Source organism: Leuresthes tenuis, unplaced genomic scaffold (assembly GCF_036924035.1).
Source record: "Leuresthes tenuis unplaced genomic scaffold, fLeuTen1.0.hap1 SCAF_13, whole genome shotgun sequence".
In the NCBI taxonomy this organism is placed as follows: domain Eukaryota; kingdom Metazoa; phylum Chordata; class Actinopteri; order Atheriniformes; family Atherinopsidae; genus Leuresthes; species Leuresthes tenuis.
The window spans coordinates 19,755,743-19,775,523 of record NW_027325367.1 but is presented as its reverse complement, the minus strand read 5'-3'; the positions used below and the strand labels follow the sequence as shown (position 1 = coordinate 19,775,523).

Sequence of the window (19,781 nt, the reverse complement as noted above, 5' to 3'; positions counted from 1 at the left end):
TAAAGCACAGGGAGGGAGCCTGACGTCACAGTTTCATTCATACCTTCATTGTTGTCCCAAAGAGCTGGCAGCTTCGACAAATACGCTGGTAACAATTAGCTCTTACAAAGTTCTGGACATTCATACTTCTGCTCGGTGAGAAAAATCGTGAGAGAAATCGAAAGCTATTCGTTATTGTCGATATTGATATTCGATATTGTTACAGCATCTATCCGAGTAATAGTTTTGGTTTTTCAGGCCTGCAGGTTTTACAGTTTTTTGGCTCCTTCTCACCTCTCTCGCGGAGCCGTTTCACTCGCAGGATGCAGAAGAAAAAAGCCACCGTGCGCTGCTTTATCAGCACCAAATGGTGGATGATATGACTTCAATGCTGTTCTTACAGCATTTCTGCACAGCCCACAAGCTCCAATCAAACAAAAGAATTGTAGAAGCTTTGAAGAGAAACACAAAACTGTTTTGTTTTTGTTTTTTTATCCCTACAAAGACACTATCCTGTTTTTTGTTTTCCCTGGCTTAAAGTCCTCAGCTGTCAGATATTTAATCTGTGCAAACTTATCTCTTGAGTCAATTTTGCCACCGGCTGCCTCTAGAGCCGATTTATCTGCCTACATATGCGTGAATTGGGGTGGGTGGGTTGGAGGGGGGGGTGTTCAACCTGACGAACGTGTCCTCTGTGTTGTCAGCCGTTTCAGGCTTATATTTCTCCTCTACTTGGATTCTTTCTCTGCGTCCAGCAGTGCAGAGTGAATACCGAGCTTGTTCAGCTCCTCCACCAGGTCTCCGTTTTGGTGCATCTGGAGCAGGATGTCGCAGCCTCCCACAAACTCACCGTTGAAGTACACCTGAGGGATTGTGGGCCAGTTGGAGAAGAGCTTGACACCTGGTGTCAAGAGACAAAACATAAGATGTCAGACCAGACACAGCGTTTCTGTGCCTCTAAAGTACTTCAGAGGGGACTGTTTTATGTTTGGAGCTGTACAGAAATGCCTGAAAACTACAACTTCTTTTAACCCAAATATAAAAAACACTAAAAATCAGGCTTAACCATATAGTTCAAGTCTAAAGTAAAACTTCTATAGTGTACAATGGGATATTTACGGGTGTTTTTTAGCCTTCTGCAGTAAAACAAAAGTAAATGCACAGAGGTAGTTATATGTTCCAATGTCTGACCTGAATGTTTCTAGTTGAGGAAAAAAATGCGAAAAAGACAAGTCCTTTACTTCTCAAAATAGCAAGTGACGACAAGTCATGACTAAACACCAGAAATCAGGTTTGAGCAGCCTCAGAGAACACGATGTCAGTGATGGTGCATCATTTGTGTTGAGGCACCACACCCATGGGTCCTGCTGCATGACACTGATAAACAATACGTTAGCAAATCTCAATATCTCCTCAGGAGGGGTCACTCACACATAACTGAAAGCTATTGTTAGTTTGAAAGCCGGCAATGACGAATCATTGATTATTTACTTTAATGTCAGACAACAATGTTCATACCAGCGTGACGAAGAATTAAAAACAAACAGAAAACACACGATGAATAAAGTAAGATGAAAGTAGCACGTTCACGTACGAGAGGCCAACTTGTTGCGTTGGCCGCGTCCCACTCAGGTTATCAGCGTACTGACCTTCTCTGAGGTCCTGGTCCTCCAACACGTTGTAGGCAGCATAGTTGTCCACGCCATGCATTCGGAGGATCTGAACCACGGCGTTGCTGAAGCCACACATGGGCTGTACCGGTGTCCCCTTCATAAAAACCACCACTTTGTCCTTCTTCACCATGTCGCCAAGGTCTTTCTGGAGATCCGCCGCCGAGCACAGGAACCGGGCCGAGGCCAACAACACGCGTCCGTCGGCTTGCCGAGGCACGAAGACCGCCGCACCCGACCAAAGACATCTGGCAGTTGACTTAATTAAACTGTTCATTGTCGATGATAGGTTTTATTTTCGTCTAAGACAATCAAATGACGTACACGAGGACAAATTAAGCTCTGTTCTAGCTGGACTTAAAGTAGTCCGTCAACACACTCACTTGCGAGGCGGGATCTTGGTGCTGATTGGACAGCTGTACCAATACAAAGTCTAATCTGACTCATCATTGGTAGAACCACGCGTCAATTCATATACTGTATGCGTCAACGATAACAGTTACACAAGGCACGTTCTCCAAAGTGACTATTTGATTTTGAGAAGAGATGTTACAGCTACAGTTATGGTGTTTTTATTAGTTTTTGTTTTAAGAAAATAATTAAATATATATCTTTAAAATATATATATTATTGCCATTAAGAACTTCCGGGGTCAGTTGCCCAAAAAGGAAGAAGAAGTAGACTCTTTGGAAAGATGGCGGCGCACACGCAGAAGAATAACAAACCGGGGAAAACTGGAGCAAAGGAGGCTCAGCCTCTGATCATTCCCAAGACTCCAGCGGAGGAACAGCGACTGAAGTTGGAGCGGTTGATGCGGAATCCCGAAAAGGTTGTTCCCATTCCAGATCGCCTGAAAGAATGGAAACCGCGGGCTCCGCCGGAGTTCGTGCGGGACGTGATGGGCTCCAGCGCGGGTGCAGGCAGCGGGGAGTTCCACGTTTACCGACACCTCCGCCGCAGAGAGTACCAGCGGCAGGACTTTCTGGACAAGATGGCAGAGGTGCAAGATAAGGACCAGGACTATCTTGAGAAGCTGGAGAAGAACAAACTGGCTGCTGAGGAACGAACGGCGAAGCGCAGGAAGAAGCGGGAAAAGCTGAAGCAGAGGAAGCTGATGGCAAAAAAGGCTAAACTGGAGGACAAGAACAAAAAAGAAGACGCAGACAGCAGCTCGGACAGCAGCGAAGAAGAGGAGAAAGAGACTGAGGATGACGCTGAGGTTCCTAGCTTCATAATGGGGAGGAAATGAACCAGTTCAGCCATGTGATAAACACTGCCAGGGCGAGTTTCTGCTTCGGTGCGCTTTGTGGAGCACGAAAACTGTTTGTGGAGCATGGGATTATTCTTGGAGGGATACCACCATCGCACAACAGCTTGAAACATATGGCCCCTTATCAGAGTGCAGTGAAAAAGCTGCGAACAGATGCGATCCAAACATAACTGAACTGTTCACTCAGAGGTCCTGTTTCACCGTTTATTACAAGAAGCAAAACAACTTCAAGCAACTCTTTTGTTTCATTGGCATAAACTACTGATTCCATGGCTTTAGCCAGACAGTTGTATTCTGTGTGCAGTTACTGCCGCTGATGTTTGTGCTTAAGGAAAAAACAAAACACGTGATCAGGTTTTCATTATTTTTTTTAACTTTAAGTTGTTGGCTATATTTGTAGATGATGTTGCGACTCAATAAAATTGCCAATACAAATGAAGTGCAGTCACTGTGGAGTCTTACTGCTGACACATCCTGTGTTTCTGTGTGTGCTTTGCAGCCTTGTGAAGCTGCCCCTGGTGAAGCCCATCACATGCGGGTACAACAAGGCTGCAGAAAGCAATTCAAAGAATGAAAAGGCGTGACTTCTGGAGGTTTAGGCGTTTCACGTGCGATGTTCTTTGGACAGTCCCCTGCTTTCCACGGTGGTGATGGTCTGGCTCTGTGGCCTTCACCGTTCTTGAGGCAGGAAGAGCAAAGCCAGGCAGCCAGATATTGTTTGTAACAGGGGAGGCTGTTCCTGTCAGACACTGTCAGCTGTCACAGCACTCTCTCTGGTTTCTTTATTTCCTCCTGTTGATTACTGCTCCGATTCAGTGAATTAAACACTTCAAAGATCGCATTTTCCCTTTTTAAATCCTGTACTGCTGTCCAGTCTCCTGTGAATGTTACGCTTTCACACACAAGTGTCCAAAAAGATCAACTGTCAGAAGAATGCAGTTTAATGTCAACCATAGTCCTCTGTTCCTGGAGCAGAAAAAAAAGTTAGGAGCTGTTGCCTGCATTTAACCCTTTGTAAATATTTATCTTTAGACCCAGATTTCTATATTTGTCTCGTTCAACAAAAGCTGTTTTCATACATTAACACCGGAGATGTTCTGGAGAATGCGCGGTCAATTTTGGATCAATCAAAATCTGACTTTACACACTTGGGTAATGCCTTTAGGATTCAAATCACTTCTCCATAGAGCCTTTTTTGCAGTTATTTGTAGAATAATGTGTATTTCAGTACAGCCAAATTCCTGGTGAAGCTCATATTTTCCATTTTCTTTTCTCAGATGGCCAAACATGTCAGAAATTGTGATTGAAAATCAACCCATGAAGGCTAAGTGTCACCTTGTGGTCGGCATTTTCAGACTGTCCGTCTGCTCTAATAAAATCCTGATTTTATAACTGTGTCATTCTTAATTAAAATCACCGTTCAAGTAACTTAAAGGTGACCTCCCACAGAGAAAGTTAGAAGCAACAGAATGTCTTATGTTTTCTCCCACAGTCCACAGCGTTGGACCTATTTTGAATAAGCTCTAAATGTATACTTTTACAAGGACAGTGCTCCACCTAGAGCTGAGACTCAGCTGTGCATGTAACCGTGCTGAGTGTAAGTCACAAAGAGGTGAAGGGTGTATATGCACACTTCTCCTTAAAAGGACTTTAGATATACTGTAAATCGAGGACAAAGTTGCTATTAAAGTGTTACACAAGCTCCGAAACATTCTCAAAACATTCAACTGCTGTGAGCAAATGAAAAGCTACAGTGAGGGAATCATTTTTGCAATAGATCTCATTATGGATTATCTCACATCGGGTGCCGTAACATCAGAAAAAACAACCAGAAACACAAACATTTTCTGCACCTGAAAACATGTATCAGTACCCAGACAGCAGACACATTTGGCTTTAAACGGGGCCACTTCTGGCAAGTAGACGCAGCACTGGGAGTTATGTAGGTCAGATACGACCTAAACGTCATCCAAATGTCATAAGCTAGGCTGTACAGAGGTACAGCCAACGGCAAGCATTGTGAGGGCCAGAAGTGGCTCAAAGCAAATGCAGATTTGGACCATTCCTCATAGATCTGTGGCTGTGTTTTGGCAACCACACAAGCCAGGTATCATCCTCTCTTCTCTGTAGTTAAAAGTTTCGGACGTTGCTTTGCTCATCATTGCTCCTAAATCCCTCCTCAGCGAGGTTCCTTGCTAATATTTAATTCTCCTGCATATTTGTGAATACGGTCCTCAATCTTTTACTTAATCAACAACACCACAGTTAGAATATCTACATATGAAAGTATCTTGAACCTAATGCAGCAGAATGACATCTTTAAATGTAATTGCACTTTATTGGACTGAATTATTCATTAATTTACAGAAACATGTGAACAACATGGGGATTTTAGTTCATGAAGGTGAGGCATATTTCATTTGCTCTGTGTACTGTGGGGCAGAAAACATTAGGGCTATTTTTGCAGTTCTTCTTTAGCTTTGTATGTAAAAGGTGCTAAGTAACCCGAGGCCTGAGCTGAACAGATTATGAAGTATAAGATTTGTCTCTGGAATATTGTGGTCTAAATGTGTGTATTAAAAGACCGTATGAATGATTAATACAAATACCTCCCATTTTCATTTAAATCACTTTAAGGAAATGCATTTTTGTCAAATTACTGCACTTTAAATGACCATTAGTTAGTAGCCGTTTTACTGGCACTTTAAATGTTAATTTTGGCAGTTGATGATTGGGAGCAGAGGGACAGCGAGTCCTAAAACTTTGTAGAGATATTCCTTGGGTTGGAACCACAGCATTCACACTGAACTTCTTGCAAAGATTTTTGGAAACCTTTTAGTAAAAGCTCTGGAAGATCAGCAGGCGAGCCAACATGCAAACCTGGCAGCTAAGCTCTGAGATGTCTGGACAATCAAACAATGTGCAGGCAATTTGGTCTGGAACCCTCTGAGCAGCTGCTGTTCCCAGAAACGTGTCACAGCTGGAGATTTTCTGCTTGAGATGTGCCTTCACAGCTGAAAATAGGAGGGAGGGAGTGTGGTGGAACATCAAAGGAGGCAGGCTGTGATGCAAAACGTATGTTAAAGTTGCTATTTTATACTCTTTTTCTGCTAATCTGTATCTTGGTGTTACTTACTTGTCAATAGAGGGGATACGTTCAGAAGATCTCTTGTCGGGAAGTGCGTAATAGCAGATAAATATTGGATCAAATAGTCTTTTTCTGAACGTGCCTTCAGTGAGTGGACAACAATAAACAGGTCAGAAGAGGAGTATAAAGCAGCAGCTTTTACCAGAACAGTTTTTTCCTCATGTCATGCCTCCTGTGTACTCCATACAGATGTTAAACTGTGAGGGTGTACCTGCAGCAGAATATTTTGGGCGATGAAATGCATGTATGAACAGCAACTGTAGAATAAGTCCAGACAAAAGCAATGCAGCAAACGTCCAGTGTAAACAGCTTAAGTCAGTACTGTTATAATTGGCTTTGTTCTTAGACATTATGTAGTCATATTCTGTATGTCACTAAACAATCTATGTTTCTATTTTGTACCTGTCCACTCTGCTCATACAACACAATGTATGTCCAAGACTTTAGGATAACATAGCAGGACAAAATAACTGGGTCAGATAAAGCGTCACAATTTATACAGATAGGTCTGGTACATTAGATACACGCCTAAAAAAACACTTACACACGCACGTCGTTTATCACATCCATCCAAAAAACATGACGAAGACAGTAGTAAGCCTGCTCATGTCACTAAAAACTGGCCAATTATACTCTGTCAAGTGTAAGTACAACCTCTGTGAGCTAAAGGTGAACCTAAATATGAAATGTTTCTGGATATCGGACTCGGGCTGACGGATTTCCTGTGAGAACTCTGTCCAACCGAGTCCATCGCTGCCATATACTCTACATGTGACCACTAATAAATACTTTGTTTAACTTAAGATTGCTCCAGCTTGTTCTTGGGCTTCCAATGACAGAATCGGGCTAACAGTACTTTGACTCATTCTTGGCTAACACCATCTCAAATAATTTCTAAAAAGCAATTGTGGCTTTGTAAATGTTAAAGTACAGAAAACTTAAGCTCCGTCTGCTAATTCCTTTGTTCTCTGGACGTGCTTAGACAAAATTTGATAATTTATGGTAATTAATCTGTAATATGAGAGTTCAGATAATCACATTGCTGCCTCTGTGATAACACCTCACATCTTGTAACCAATTTTTTCCCTTTTAACATTTAATGATACAGTCACATTCTCTCTACATGCAAGACTTTCTGAACTGCAGCCTGCCAGCTGAGGTTAAGATTGAGTTTTCCTGGGAGGGGTGGTGCTTGAACATCTCAGAGGGAGGTTTCAGCGTGTTTGGGCAAGACATGCAGCCTCTGTGCCTCACCTAAAACCTTATTCTGTCAGGGAACCTCAGAGCAGCTCTGACTGCTGACATTTTGAATGGTTTTCACTTTTTAACCCTGCAATGGATCATGAGCAGAGTGAATGAGAATGCAAAACAAAGGGGATTCACAGGGAAAACCAGCAGGAGTGATCAGCGATCCCAATGGGCAGCCTGAAGGTACAGTCTTACACTGGACTGTTTTGTTACTGTTATGCTGTTATTCTGGCTTCGTGACATCTGATTGCTCAATCTTTTTCTTCCTTTTTCTATTGGTTGAAAATACTTCTCTATAGCACTGTTCCCTGGGATTTTTATGTAAAACAAAGGAATACAAGTGAATAAAAAAGATAAAGTTTCTAATGATGAATCCTAATATTTTACAGTTTTAAATCAATTTATTCATTTTGGATTTTTTGTGTATCTGACATTTTCCCAACACAAATTTTGTTCAATAGGCCAATGGGTTAGAGCACGTTTTTTGTCACTGTGATAAGAGCAGGGTCTTATTTTCTCTGCCCTAGATGAGAGGGAAACAGTGCAGAAGATAACCTTCACCAGATGGATGAATGTGTTCCTGCAGAGGGTAAGACACAAACTAGTTCACGTTTACTCCAGAAATTTGTTACCAATATATAACTGACATTTTCTGTCATTTCCAGCGCGATCCTCCACTTGAAGTCCATGACTTGTTCACTGACATTCAGGACGGGAAAATACTCATGGCCCTTCTGGAGGAGCTGTCTGGGTGCAAACTTGTAAGATTCACATTGTACAAAGGATGCATCTTATACCACCAAGTAGAAAAATATGTTATAGTTATTTCAGTTACTAAATTTTATCTCTGTACAGTTTCAGTTCAGTTGAATGTTTTTTTACTTTAGAGCCTATGGCATCCAGAATGAAAAAAAAAGCAATACTCTGACTTTTGAGTACAGTTACTAAAATAACTAAAACAAACTAACCTGATTTATTTTAGTTTAGCTCAGCCTGTTTAGCATAGACTGAAGGCAAAAAGCAACATCTTGTTCCTGTTCAAATCTAACAAAATACGTCTACAAACACTACGTCTATAAAGTTTATAAAGTTTGAACAATAAGTTTGAACAAGGCCAGTTAGCAAGTCAAAGCTAACTGTTTGTTGCCTTTAGCTTTGTAATTGGCATAAATAATTGTGGTGTCAGTCCTTTTATCTTGTTCTCAGCAAAACAAAGTGCAATTTCTAAACTATTCCATAACCTGTATGTAACATCCTTTGTTAGCTTTACAGATTTAGGTCGTCTTCTCATCGCATTTTCAGACTGAACAACATTTCCAAGGCACTAACTTTCTTGGACGACAGACATGTGAGTGTCTGTTTTCTTAAAACAATGATATCACTTTGTCATGTTTAATATGTTCTCACTAACAATAACTATGTCTCCCAGGTAAAACTGCTTGGTATTGATGCCTCTGGTATTGCTGATGGCATCCCTTCTGTTGTTCTCAACCTTATCTGGAACATTATCCTGCATTTCCAGGTGGGCTTTCCCCCTGATTATCCATCAGTGTAATATCTTAATGTATCATCTAACTTATTGGTCTTTATCACTGACCTTGTAAAAACCTCCATTATACTATCATTCAGGTAAAGGAGGTGACAGGAGGCCTACAAAGGAGTTTGTCATGCAGCCTCTCCTCATTATCACTGAGTTGTTACCCAGACACCAGTGACCACTTACCCCAGCCAAATGACGATGGCAGCTATTCCTGCAATACTCTGCCAAGGAAAGGCAGTAAGACTGCCAGGGAGGCAAAGTACCATGGTAAAGCAATCAAGACGCTCTTGCAGTGGGTTCAAAGAAGCACAACGAAGTGAGTCTGAGAGAGATCAAACCCCTTCTGCGAATCATTTAGTCACCTTCAAACAAAATGTCAACTGTCTGTGTTGGTGTTATGTTATACCTGTAGGTTTGATATGAAATTCTACATTTCTAGATATGGGGTGGATGTGCACGACTTTGGGAAGAGCTGGAGGAGTGGGCTGGCATTCCTTGCTATGATTAAGTCAATAAAGCCAGACTTAGTTGATCTGAGGGAGAGCTTGTCCAAACAACCAAAAGAAAACATCCTGGAGGCCTTCATGATAGCCCACCATAGTTTGGATGTACCACCTCTGCTGGAGCCTGACGGTAAAACTTTACTGAATGACGTTGGTGCTTAATTTCATTCAAATTGATCCACTATGACAAATTTTCTACAAGATAACAGTTACACAGTAGATAGCACATACACAAGTTTGGTGATAGTACCTTTTAAAGAGCTGTAAAAGTAATTCAGAAACACTCAATATTGTTGTGGAAGAATTTCTAAGTTGACTTCAAAAGAAAAAAGCAGCCTTATTTATCACATAATGGCTGAAAATGATCAAAAACTGTTTATCACTCTTTCCTCAGATGTGACATGCACCTCACCAGATGAGCAGTCCATCATAACCTATGTGTCAATGTTCCCGGGGCATCATTCACGCAGAGATGAGGTCAGTACAAAGTTTAGCATTTGAGAAATGCTCTAAATACTTTTTTTGTTAGTCAATAAGTGTATGTTTCTTGAATAAGAAGATACCATTAGCAGCTATTCTAGCTTAGCATAATGTTTGAAAACGAGGAAACGAGTCTGGCCCTGTCTAAACATTAAAGTGCTGTCAAATTAAAAGCTTTACAAACATGAAAATGATGAAAATACATGAAAATGAACAGAAATAACGGAAAACCATTCAAGTAAGGAAAAGGGCGTGGGTATAAGTGAGTCACGATAAGTCTTTTGAAAAAGCTATTGAAGCTGATGTGATCTTAAGAGATAAAGTATTAAGGTCAAAAGAAGGCAAATGTGCTGTTTCCCTTCATAGAAATGATGTCCTGGAAGATTTTGATGGGTAGTGGCACGACATTAAAACCACTGAAGTGAGTAATATATCTCATCTTGTTACCGTCAAAGGTTCTGTTGGGAAAACCTGCATCTTGGCAACATTAGCTAGGCGTTGCGGGGATTGGTAGTCCATAAATCCAAAATAATACCAAGAAAGACATGAAATTTGTCTTGGGATCCAGTGGAATGCTCTTGTTTTATTAGGAATGTTTGTAAATGAGTGAAATGACTTGGAAGTATCTAAAAAAGGTAATGATAAGAGCTGTTGAAGTTCTCTGAATGCTCAGGAAATTTACTATCCTGTTTAGCATAGGAAATACTTGACCATTCTTTAAGAAAGGAGAGAAGATAACCCTGTTCCACAATTGCTTGTGGCCACAACATTTAAAGTGACACACATTATTTTCATACTGTGGTTATTCAGTGGGATTTATGTAAATAAATATGAGGACAGGACAGTGAGAGTAAGCAGCCTGTGACAATAATATACTGTTGTCACAGCCAACTTTTCTGGCTGTCTTTCCTTTTGTGAACAACAAATCTTTCAATCTATCAGAGCTAGTGACTCAAAGATACCGAACAAACTGATCAAATAGGCTGGCTCTGAGCTTGGGACTGCTCTGGAGCCCCTGGAGTTAAAAGAAGAATGCAGATCAAGTTACTAAAATTGATGGACAATGCAGCAGAACCTCTACATAACAACTAAACAGCAAAGTTTGTTCAGTCAGAGGCTTCTGCAGCTCTGCTGTAGCAAAGAACAGTACAGGATATCCTTCCTGCTCACAGCAGGTACTCTTGGAATAGCTTTGATGAGGCAGAAGTTTGAGATCCGTCCCTTGTACTTTTGTTTCAGTATCTTCTGTATCATTATATATATTTATATTTATATGTATTATATATGTATTAGGGGTGTGACGATACACTTAGCTCACGAGAGGAGACGAGACACGATATTGGGTTCACGAGATCGAGACGAGATTTTAAGAAAACTACAATGACAAAATATATGACTGGACCAACAGACTTTTATTTAACCGAGTTGCAAATACCATGAGAAATACCATGGCGCGTGAGCGTGAGAACTTGTTGAAATGCGTGTCTCAAGCTCACTTGAGAGCCCTGTGCACGATTTAAGCATGAGCTTTTAATAAACTACTTCTTCCACTAAACTAAACTAAAATTTATAAAAGTTCAATTGAAATATTTCTTTATATTAGCCGCGGTGTACGGCATTATTTTCATACAATGTTTGTATATTGTCCGGCTCTTACTACTCATTCTACTGCCATTTATCATTTCCGCAGGGTACTCAAAACTCTGCCAAACAAACTATTTGAAAGTGGCGGGGGCATCTTCAGTGGTAATACCGGTATTTTCATTCTGGCTGCTTGCTGCTTCCCCTCCTGCTCGTCCTCTTCTTATTTTACTTCTCCTTCTTTAGGTCCTGGCAGGCTATACGTAGCAAAGGCGCATTACTGCCCCCACAGATCACAAAGAAGTTTGGATGGCTCACAAATCTCCCGAGACAGATTTTTAATGCGGCGAGAAATCTCGCGAGATCTCGTCACATCCCTAATATGTATATATACCAAAAGTGATGAAGTATATTTAAAACAATGAAAACAAAAGCATATCTTCTTCATGTAACTATTCCTAATGTGGCTGATATTACAGGATGATACAAGAGATATTGAAGTTCCCGAGATACCCAACTTTGGATCACTTGAGTCTGTCAGCTTTGGAAAAACCCTTGCAGATGACCCAGAAGCCAAAGCTCTGCTGAAAAGTTTTGAGAAGAGCAGCGAACAGCTGCTGTGGAGAAGATGGTCCAGGAGATCTTCAGGGACTTCCAGTGCCACATACTCTAATACAAACAGAGCTGCTACTTCATACCCCTCCTCTTCTCATCAAAGAGTATTAGAGCCACCCAGTCCGCTCGATGCAGGTGTAGTCAACCAGGAGATCAGGTCATGGATGGAGAAGGGTTTGGATCAGGGTTACTGCAAGCAGCAGGTGGATGAAAGTCACCTTTCCTTGAGTTCTGTAGAAGGAATTCACAGCTTGTCAGCGTTTGACTCAGACGAGGAGGACGCCTACAGCTACATCCTGGATCTGAATAAAGACGTTTTCCAACCATATAATCTGCTGAAAAGACAGAAGGTACAAAAAGTTGAGGAAGAAACAGCAGAAGAAACAAAAGAAGAGTCAAAAGATCTGGAGGCATGTGAGACATTTAATGGAAGCAGAGGTAAACACCAGGAAGACTCTGTTGATCAGGAAGCAGATTCTAATCTAAAATCAGAGGTCAAGGCTCAGTCGACGGTTCACAGGAAGTTTGATTTGGACGAGAATAAAAGCAGCTTCAGAGAGATGACAAACAACAGAGCTCTGTTTGACTTGAAGCCAGAAGCTGAAAGGAGACACGAAGAAAAATGTGAAGCGGAGAGGATAGAAAAATCACAGATTATTGATGATAGTGATCATGATGAGGAAAAAAGGGGGAAGAAGATGGAAAATGCTAGAGAGGAAAAGCGAGGATACAACAAAACTGGAGATGAAGCAGTGAAAGCAAAGACTTTTGAAGTGGCTTGCTGGCAGCGAGATGGTGATGACGAAGGAGAAAGAGAGCTCTCTGAAAAAGGGGAACATGTGAGTGAGAGGAGAAGAACAGAAGGGCAGGAAGTAAAGGAAAAGAATAAGAGAGATAAAGTCTGTGTAAAGAAGAAAGAGAAAAGAAGTCAGAAAAGTGATGATTTAGAAAGTTTCAAAGTCAAAGTTAATGAAAAAACATTAAACACTAATGACGCTGCTTATGAATTCAGAAGGACAGATGCAGCTCGAATTAACACAGAAGAAGAAAGCGACGAGAGAGATGATGTTGTTAAAATAGATATAGAAAGGACATGTAAAAATGAAACAAAGGTGGAGGAAACTGTTCAAGTGATGACTTCAGCTGATTGTGGGTCTGTTAAAAGAGCAGATCTAAAAAACAAGGAACTGGAAAAAGATACATCCAAAGATATAACAACAGCCAACCCCGGTAAAACTACAACAAAAAACCACACTGATGATATCCACGAACGTGAAGATATTCGGACTCCTGACCATATTGCAACCCCTCTGTCATTCAGGTAGTGATTTGATAAGACACAACTGATAGTTTGCTAAGCTACACTCCTCATAAGATTCTGTTCCCATTTGCATTTGTTCAGCTGGCATCAAACTAAACTTAAAAAAAGCCCGTTACAAATCTGCAATTCTGCAAATCTACAATTCTGGTATTCCATCTGAAATGATTCATAATCTTTTAACCGGAAATGGGGATTTTCCACTGGCTGTGTTGAACATTACTGAGGTCTTAGTAGTACAGTTACCTAAAGAAGTACATGTCTCTGCTAACAAAAAAAAAAAAAATCATACTTTGACTATCAAATGCAGCAATAGCAAGCATTAAATTCACAGCAAAGTCATGGTGGTGTGGTGGTTAGCACCGTCACCTCACAGCGAGAGGGTTCCAAGGTTCAGCTCCCGGCTGTAGCCTTTCTGTGTGGAGTACAATACATATGCTAATGTTAGTGCGTTGTGCTTTGATTGCAACTTCTGGTACAAGCTTACATTTTAATGTTTCATATCAATTCATATAAAAATGAGCAACCTGTGATCTGGCCTTTATCATTCATTTGGGGGTAGCATACATGGCCTATGTGCTAAAACACCGAGGCTGAAATATTTCTTTAAAGAAGTCAGTCGTCATTAGCCAACGATGCAGAAGACATGGCTGTAAATGGACATTATTATACAGGTATTGCTTTTTAGTCCGCAGTATTATGGTGCAGTGCAATATAATTATTATTTAGCTTTATACAGTTATATTTTATCAAAACCAGGTTGTAACATTAGAAATGATTTCAAATATTTGTGCTAAGCTAACAGCCTGTGGAAGGATCAGTGCTCTCTATAAAATAAATAGTGGCTGTGTGGTTAAGGAAATGCTCAGAATATTCAAACAATGTGCTTTACTTTAAAAAAGATTTTGGGACATGGATTAAATTATGTGATGACAAAGTTAGTTGGAGCTGCTGGAGTGTAAACTTCCCCAAGCCAGATTAAGTTAGCTAAAAACTCTGATTCACATTTGTTCCCACTGGGCAGATGTTCCGGTTGTGAGTGGTAATTTTTTTAAAAACACAACTGTACCAAAAATTACATTATTAAATGAGATCAGAGTTTAATATTCACCCCTTACAAGTTTGATGTTTTTGAGTAGATGACCACTGTTTACGGGGAGTGGAGTTTGGTGTATGATCAGTCCATTTTCACAAACTGTGCACATAATTATATTCCTTGTGTTTTGGTTTGCTGCTTTAATGTACCTTTTACAATAATTGAAATATAAAGAGCCTAAGATTAACACTTCTATGTTTATCTGCTTTCAACAGAGAGGGAAGACTGATTCCTCAATCCTTAGCAGTCTCTTGTGGCATAACCCCATTCGAGCTGGAAATGCTGCTGGTACTGTGGATCCTGCTCTACTGCTACCTCATCTTGCCTCAGATGAACCTCTAAGTCCCCTTGCAGTGCACTCTCATATAAAAATATGCTTATTAGCCCAATTTCCAGTAATGAGCCAAACAGTGGTGCATAGGGTTGGGCTGACTCCTTATCTGTGTCACAAAATTTTCCCTCAAGGTAACATTTAATGATTGTGTTTGCTTCTTGGTGCCAGCAGAAATAATTTGTAATAACTTGGGCTACCGTTTAGAATAAACCAATAATGCTGTAATATCCATAATTACATAGATTTCCAGCATTATCAGGCGTGGTTTGTGAGCTGTTGTTGCAGAATAAATGTCCTAAACACTCAGCTGATGTGATTGATTTTTTCTGGCTGAGTTACTTCTTTGGCTAGCACATGGCATAACCAACCACATGGTGGCATTGCAGCATCACAGCAGCAACTGTTTAACATGACAAACTGTCTACACAGCATTCTATTGCCTGCTGAGAATCCCACATGACCTGCTGTTTAATTAGAAGCTGTATTAACATGCTGAGATTAAGCAGATAATATTTAATGAGAACTTTGACATTTGGCAGACTCTCGCTGTGTCACTTGTGGCTTAGCATGTATACTGTTTCCATGTTTCTATCTCAGATATATTTTCAGATATACTCAGATTTTTATTTCAGGCCTTTTTTAATGACAACTTCCTTACAGTTTGATATGAACCACAAACTAAAGACATGATCTGAATATATGCACCATTCCATAAGATAGAATTGGGCCTGGAAATCTTGTTTTCACAGGCTGTATAGACATATTTAGCGTGTACATACAGTACGATGTCTGCTGGTGTGGGCAATGCTTGCATAGTGAAAGTATAGCAATTTAAGCATCAGTTGCATAAGTGTTCGAAATCCATGTTGGCAAGAATTTGTATTAAAGGGGGGAACAAGTGTGCCCTGTCCTCACTGTTCATATAATACACATTAACTGCCGGTGAATTTCTAAGAAACTAAAAACAGGTTGCCATTGTTTGCTTAAAGCTTAACGCATGGGTCAATAGCTCAGCGCTGAAGATCAATATCCTTTCAACACCACCGCCACCCCCGCACCAAACTATGAGAACAACACATCCCCAAAGCAGTCTTTGGTCTTCTGTGCAAACGAGCCAGGATGGTGAGAGAAGAAGCGATGATGTCTGTTGTGTATAGTTTAGGCTGTCTTACAGTGCTAGCATTGCTAACTTGTTCCTCAGCACATATGCCAGCTATACCAAAGTCTGAGAAGCTCTCCAGCAGGCATGAGCAAAGGGAAAGAGAGACCAGTCATCTGAATCAGCTGAACACATCAGCCTTAAATGCAGCCTTGGCCTTTGAACCTTACCGTGACCTGGCCACCAAAAGCACTGCTATGCCTGGCGTCCAGCAGCAGCGACCTAACAACATCTTGTTCTCACCTTTGGGACTGGTATCAGCTCTGGCTCTGCTGTGCCGAGTCTCTGGGTCTGAGAGTCGGAGCCAGGCTCTGGAGGCCTTGGGGATGGCAGCCAACTCAACACAGGAGAGTGTGGAGGCCACCATATCTACTCTCACAGATCTGCAACACAGCCTCACTCTCCAGGAGGGAGGGGGTGGAGGTGGGGTTCAGAAAGGAACATTTGAACCTGGAGCAGGGGAAAATGCCGGGATTGGTGGGGCCACAGCAGGGGTGGGAATCAGAGAGACGGATGCCAGAAACAGAACTGTTATAGATGATGTAGCAGAGGGTAGGACAGGAACTGAGGATGGCGATCATGCTGGGGCGCAGTTGAAAGTGTGGAGCAGCCTCCATGTAGATGGAAAGCCCCAAGTAGACTATGAAACTTTTTTGTCCAGGCCTCTGAATACTGGACGGCATGCCTTGAACATCAACTTTGACACGTTGATGAAAGACTTGCAAGACTCGGACAAACTTATTCTCAACAATTTTGTGTATTTCAAAGGTAGCTCTTTGTTGAATGAGTTATTAAAGTTTCAGTTTGTGTATATTAATAATACAGACACTCTATCAAAGGTACATTTTTGCAGTGCAGGAATATTCAGAAACATCAAGTTCAAGCTTCAATGAAAATTTAATTAAGATTATGGAATTTTTGCACTGTTTAGTACAATAGAATATCCTTATAGTCACTTCAATACCACTCACTGCATGGAACATTAAGCATCTGCTTTCTCATTAGTTCTAGTTTTTTAATTTGAAGCAAAAGCTTTATAAATCTACACAGCAAAATGTTTTTATAGGCGTGTAGCTTTTATTTTGGTACTTTTTTTCAATTTCATTCATAACATTTTACCTCTATTAATTAAACATAAAACAGGTCTTCAGCCATTTGAGCGGCGCCACACAGGGCTACGGAGCTTCAAGCTGAATGCAACAACCTCCGTGGAGACTGCCATGATGTACAGGGATGACTCATCTGAGGTGATGATGCTGTACGACACCAACTGCTCTGCCACAGTGGTGCGCATGGCCTTTTCAGAGCGGCTGGCCTCCCTTCTTCTGCTTCCTAAAGGTGAGCTTCAGCCCCTGGAGGACTGCCTCTCTGACAGCCGCATGAGCTTTTGGGTCAGCAACCTGAAGCCGGGGTAAGTGGGGAATCCAATTGGTTGACCAGGAATGAAATGCTACCATCTTACTTACTGTCATGAATTTTGAGTTAACTCTTTATAAGTAGGATGGGGGGAATGTAACTTGAGTAAATGTACTTAAATACTTTACTTGTGTACAGATTAAAGAAACTTTAATGTTCTAAAGTGCCTTTGAAGGATTATACTGAAATCACAAATCCTAATTTTGCTATTCAAATTGTATGATTCAACCTGATGAACTAAAAGTATCTAATAGTAAAGACATGAAACTGAAATTATTTTTTATTATAATTTTGAATATGATTATGTTACACTGTGCTCCCGTTGTTCCGGATAGTACTCAGAACACCTACAAAATAGTCCCTATGAAATAGCGCTAATAGTGAGATCATTTTAGATGCTGTGATCAAGATCTTCTTTTGTTTCTGTTTTGCAGAAGGCAGTAGTCTGAAACTGTTGATGCTGAACAGTTCCTAAATCAGCAATAATTACTTATTTCTCTACATCAGCAAGTGAAAGCTCGCAATGTGGGCTCCATAATATATAACAAGACAGCTCAGAGCAAACTCATTAACACATTGACTGTTGTTTTTAGGCGGGCAGAAATCCGTTTTCCAAAGTTTCAACTAAGGAAATCCTACAGTTTAGAAAGTCTCCTTAGGAATGCTGGGGTGTCATCCATTTTCTCGCAGAGAACCAACTTCGCTGGGATAGCAAAGAAGAAGATGCTGGAACTAATTAAGGTTAAGAAAGAATAGAATATTCTGTCGTTCTTCATCAAACAGATATATAATGAAACTTTCTGGCATGCATTCTTGTTTGAGGAAAATATTACAGCTTAAAAGTTATGCTGTGTCTAAAATGTATGCCTAAAGTACACCTTATTTGATCTCCTTCACTTCATTCAAATGTCTACTCCCTGCACCTTCTACATCTGTTATCTCACTGCTTCTGTTTCTGTGTCATTACCCTCAGGCTCCTCATGAGGTTATGCTGGAGGTGGGAGAGTCCAAATTAGAAGACAGGGGGAGACCAGACATCCAGCTGGACTTCTCTGTTCCCCAAAGAATAACCTTTGACAGACCATTCATGCTCATAGTTTATGATGATCTCACAGGGATTGTGCTGCTCATCGGGAGAATTACTGATCCCACAGATGCCTAGACAAGTGGGACAAGTGTTTTTGCCTTTTTCAGTTGATGTAACATTGCATTCACTTACATAACAGGACAACTTTGGTTTGACTTTGATCCAATACTATAGCATATCATATAGGGGAGGGGTCTTCACTTCACAGAAGTGAGTGTGCATTTAGTCTTCCAAACATTACAAGATAAATCATAGTTTATTTCTTCATTTTCACAAGATGATCAAAAGCAATTTAAAGGGCAGAAATGTATCCCTGTGCCTGAATCACTGCTTTTCTTACAAAAAGATAAAACATTTTCTTCCACTACAAAACTATTTCCTCTGTTGTCTTTTTTTCCGCACTCTGAAACCCATTTCCTCCTCTAACATCTCTTTATCTTCTCTTACAATTATTGGAAAATTGCTTTGCAAGAGTATCTCAGCTTATTTGGCAACACAAAGAGAGAAAAAAAAGCTCATGAAATAGTGTCACATTTTAAAAAGCTCTGGGAGATTAGCTCATTTTTACCTCAGTCAGCCTGCCTTGTTGAGATATCGCATTGATATTTACCTCACTGAAGAGATGATGAATAGAGGATACTTTGATTAAAAGGAAGGTGGATCTATCACAAGTAACAGAAATGTCAGCCTATTAATCAGGAAGTATCCCACTGATTCAAACTACAGGTCTGTGAGCCATGTGTGGAGTCTGAAGTACCCCAGAGGAAGTAGAGGAAGAAATGCAGCAACCTAGTGCAGCCCCTGTATACATGTGCAGAAATGAGACAACAGGCAAAGTTTCAGCACTTCTTCAAGCTTGTTTAATCATTGCTTATGCAACTGTTATAATTTCTTTTAATATGAACAACCAAGACTAGCATCATCAATGGCCACTTGGACAGATTGGTAGAATTTTTGCATCATTATTATGATAGTCAAGTAATTACATATTCTACCTTGTTGGTTTATGCATGTTGGTTTATGCATCACAGGCAGGGCAAACTACTATAGGCAAACAACAAACTGTGAACTTAAACATGTTTACATAAAAGTTCAAATTTCTCTTACAAGACTGACTGCCCTGTAGCCTTCAACCTATTTTCATGGAAACATTAATAGACCTTTTTCACAGTAGTCATATTTGACATGAAATACTGGGTAACAGCCCGTTAAGCGTGTTATTACCCTATGATTTACCTTGTTTGAGAGCTAACTTTAGGTCACACAGCAAACCAAGCTCAGACTAGCACACACCAGACTGATCTTAAGACACTCTTATTCTATAGTATATACCAAGG

At 40.6% G+C, this 19,781-nt stretch overlaps 4 protein-coding genes, 1 long non-coding RNA gene and 1 other non-coding gene across 7 annotated transcripts; 4 read left to right on the top strand and 2 right to left on the bottom strand.

Annotated features, from left to right (window-relative positions):
* Positions 1-634: 634 nt before the first annotated feature.
* Positions 635-2,070, bottom strand: glrx5 (glutaredoxin 5 homolog (S. cerevisiae)). Its single transcript, XM_072362463.1, has 2 exons — positions 1,629-2,070; positions 635-880 (listed from the first exon to the last, which is right to left on the bottom strand). The coding sequence occupies exons 1-2, from the start codon at positions 1,924-1,926 to the stop codon at positions 708-710; spliced, it is 471 nt and encodes a 156-aa protein (XP_072218564.1). The 5' UTR covers positions 1,927-2,070; the 3' UTR covers positions 635-707.
* Positions 2,071-2,296: 226 nt separating this feature from the next.
* prkrip1 (PRKR interacting protein 1) lies at positions 2,297-3,262 on the top strand. The gene has a single exon (XM_072362462.1). It carries the CDS (start codon positions 2,344-2,346, stop codon positions 2,896-2,898), a length of 555 nt encoding a protein of 184 aa, XP_072218563.1. The 5' UTR covers positions 2,297-2,343; the 3' UTR covers positions 2,899-3,262.
* A 147-nt stretch (positions 3,263-3,409) lies between these two features.
* Positions 3,410-3,686, top strand: LOC140267973 (small Cajal body-specific RNA 13). Its single transcript, XR_011907497.1, has one exon.
* A 3,590-nt stretch (positions 3,687-7,276) lies between these two features.
* On the top strand, positions 7,277-15,088 carry clmnb (calmin b). The gene is made up of 10 exons (XM_072362459.1): positions 7,277-7,498; positions 7,843-7,904; positions 7,981-8,076; positions 8,580-8,663; positions 8,745-8,837; positions 8,945-9,171; positions 9,295-9,488; positions 9,753-9,835; positions 11,899-13,355; positions 14,664-15,088. Exons 1-10 carry the CDS (start codon positions 7,423-7,425, stop codon positions 14,788-14,790), a joined length of 2,499 nt encoding a protein of 832 aa, XP_072218560.1. The 5' UTR covers positions 7,277-7,422; the 3' UTR covers positions 14,791-15,088.
* On the bottom strand, positions 10,402-16,270 carry LOC140267245 (uncharacterized). Its single transcript, XR_011907201.1, has 2 exons — positions 16,185-16,270; positions 10,402-12,265 (listed from the first exon to the last, which is right to left on the bottom strand). It is a non-coding gene; the product is annotated as an uncharacterized lncRNA (long non-coding RNA).
* LOC140267244 (alpha-1-antiproteinase-like) lies at positions 15,727-18,816 on the top strand. 2 transcript variants are annotated; one of them, XM_072362461.1, is made up of 4 exons: positions 15,727-16,364; positions 17,085-17,352; positions 17,951-18,098; positions 18,331-18,816. In XM_072362461.1, the coding sequence occupies exons 1-4, from the start codon at positions 15,902-15,904 to the stop codon at positions 18,517-18,519; spliced, it is 1,068 nt and encodes a 355-aa protein (XP_072218562.1). In that variant the 5' UTR covers positions 15,727-15,901; the 3' UTR covers positions 18,520-18,816. The 2 variants fall into 2 exon arrangements, with proteins under 2 accessions (XP_072218562.1, XP_072218561.1); XM_072362460.1 differs by having other exon boundaries at positions 15,730-16,709.
* Positions 18,817-19,781: the final 965 nt, after the last annotated feature.

What these genes read in the sequence shown, in the direction of transcription:
- glrx5 (XM_072362463.1), bottom strand. Translation starts at nt 1,926, where the DNA reads ATGAACAGTTTAATTAAGTCAACTGCCAGATGTCTTTGGTCGGGTGCG. An exon ending in GGACCAGGACCTCAGAGAAG is followed by an intron (nt 881 to 1,628) that starts GTCAGTACGCTG and finishes TCTTGACACCAG; the next exon opens with GTGTCAAGCTCTTCTCCAAC.
- prkrip1 (XM_072362462.1), top strand. Translation starts at nt 2,344, where the DNA reads ATGGCGGCGCACACGCAGAAGAATAACAAACCGGGGAAAACTGGAGCA.
- clmnb (XM_072362459.1), top strand. Translation starts at nt 7,423, where the DNA reads ATGAGAATGCAAAACAAAGGGGATTCACAGGGAAAACCAGCAGGAGTG. An exon ending in TGAATGTGTTCCTGCAGAGG is followed by an intron (nt 7,905 to 7,980) that starts GTAAGACACAAA and finishes TGTCATTTCCAG; the next exon opens with CGCGATCCTCCACTTGAAGT. An exon ending in AGCTGTCTGGGTGCAAACTT is followed by an intron (nt 8,077 to 8,579) that starts GTAAGATTCACA and finishes ATCCTTTGTTAG; the next exon opens with CTTTACAGATTTAGGTCGTC.
- LOC140267244 (XM_072362460.1), top strand. Translation starts at nt 15,902, where the DNA reads ATGGTGAGAGAAGAAGCGATGATGTCTGTTGTGTATAGTTTAGGCTGT. An exon ending in GTCAGCAACCTGAAGCCGGG is followed by an intron (nt 17,353 to 17,950) that starts GTAAGTGGGGAA and finishes TGTTGTTTTTAG; the next exon opens with GCGGGCAGAAATCCGTTTTC. An exon ending in AGATGCTGGAACTAATTAAG is followed by an intron (nt 18,099 to 18,330) that starts GTTAAGAAAGAA and finishes CATTACCCTCAG; the next exon opens with GCTCCTCATGAGGTTATGCT.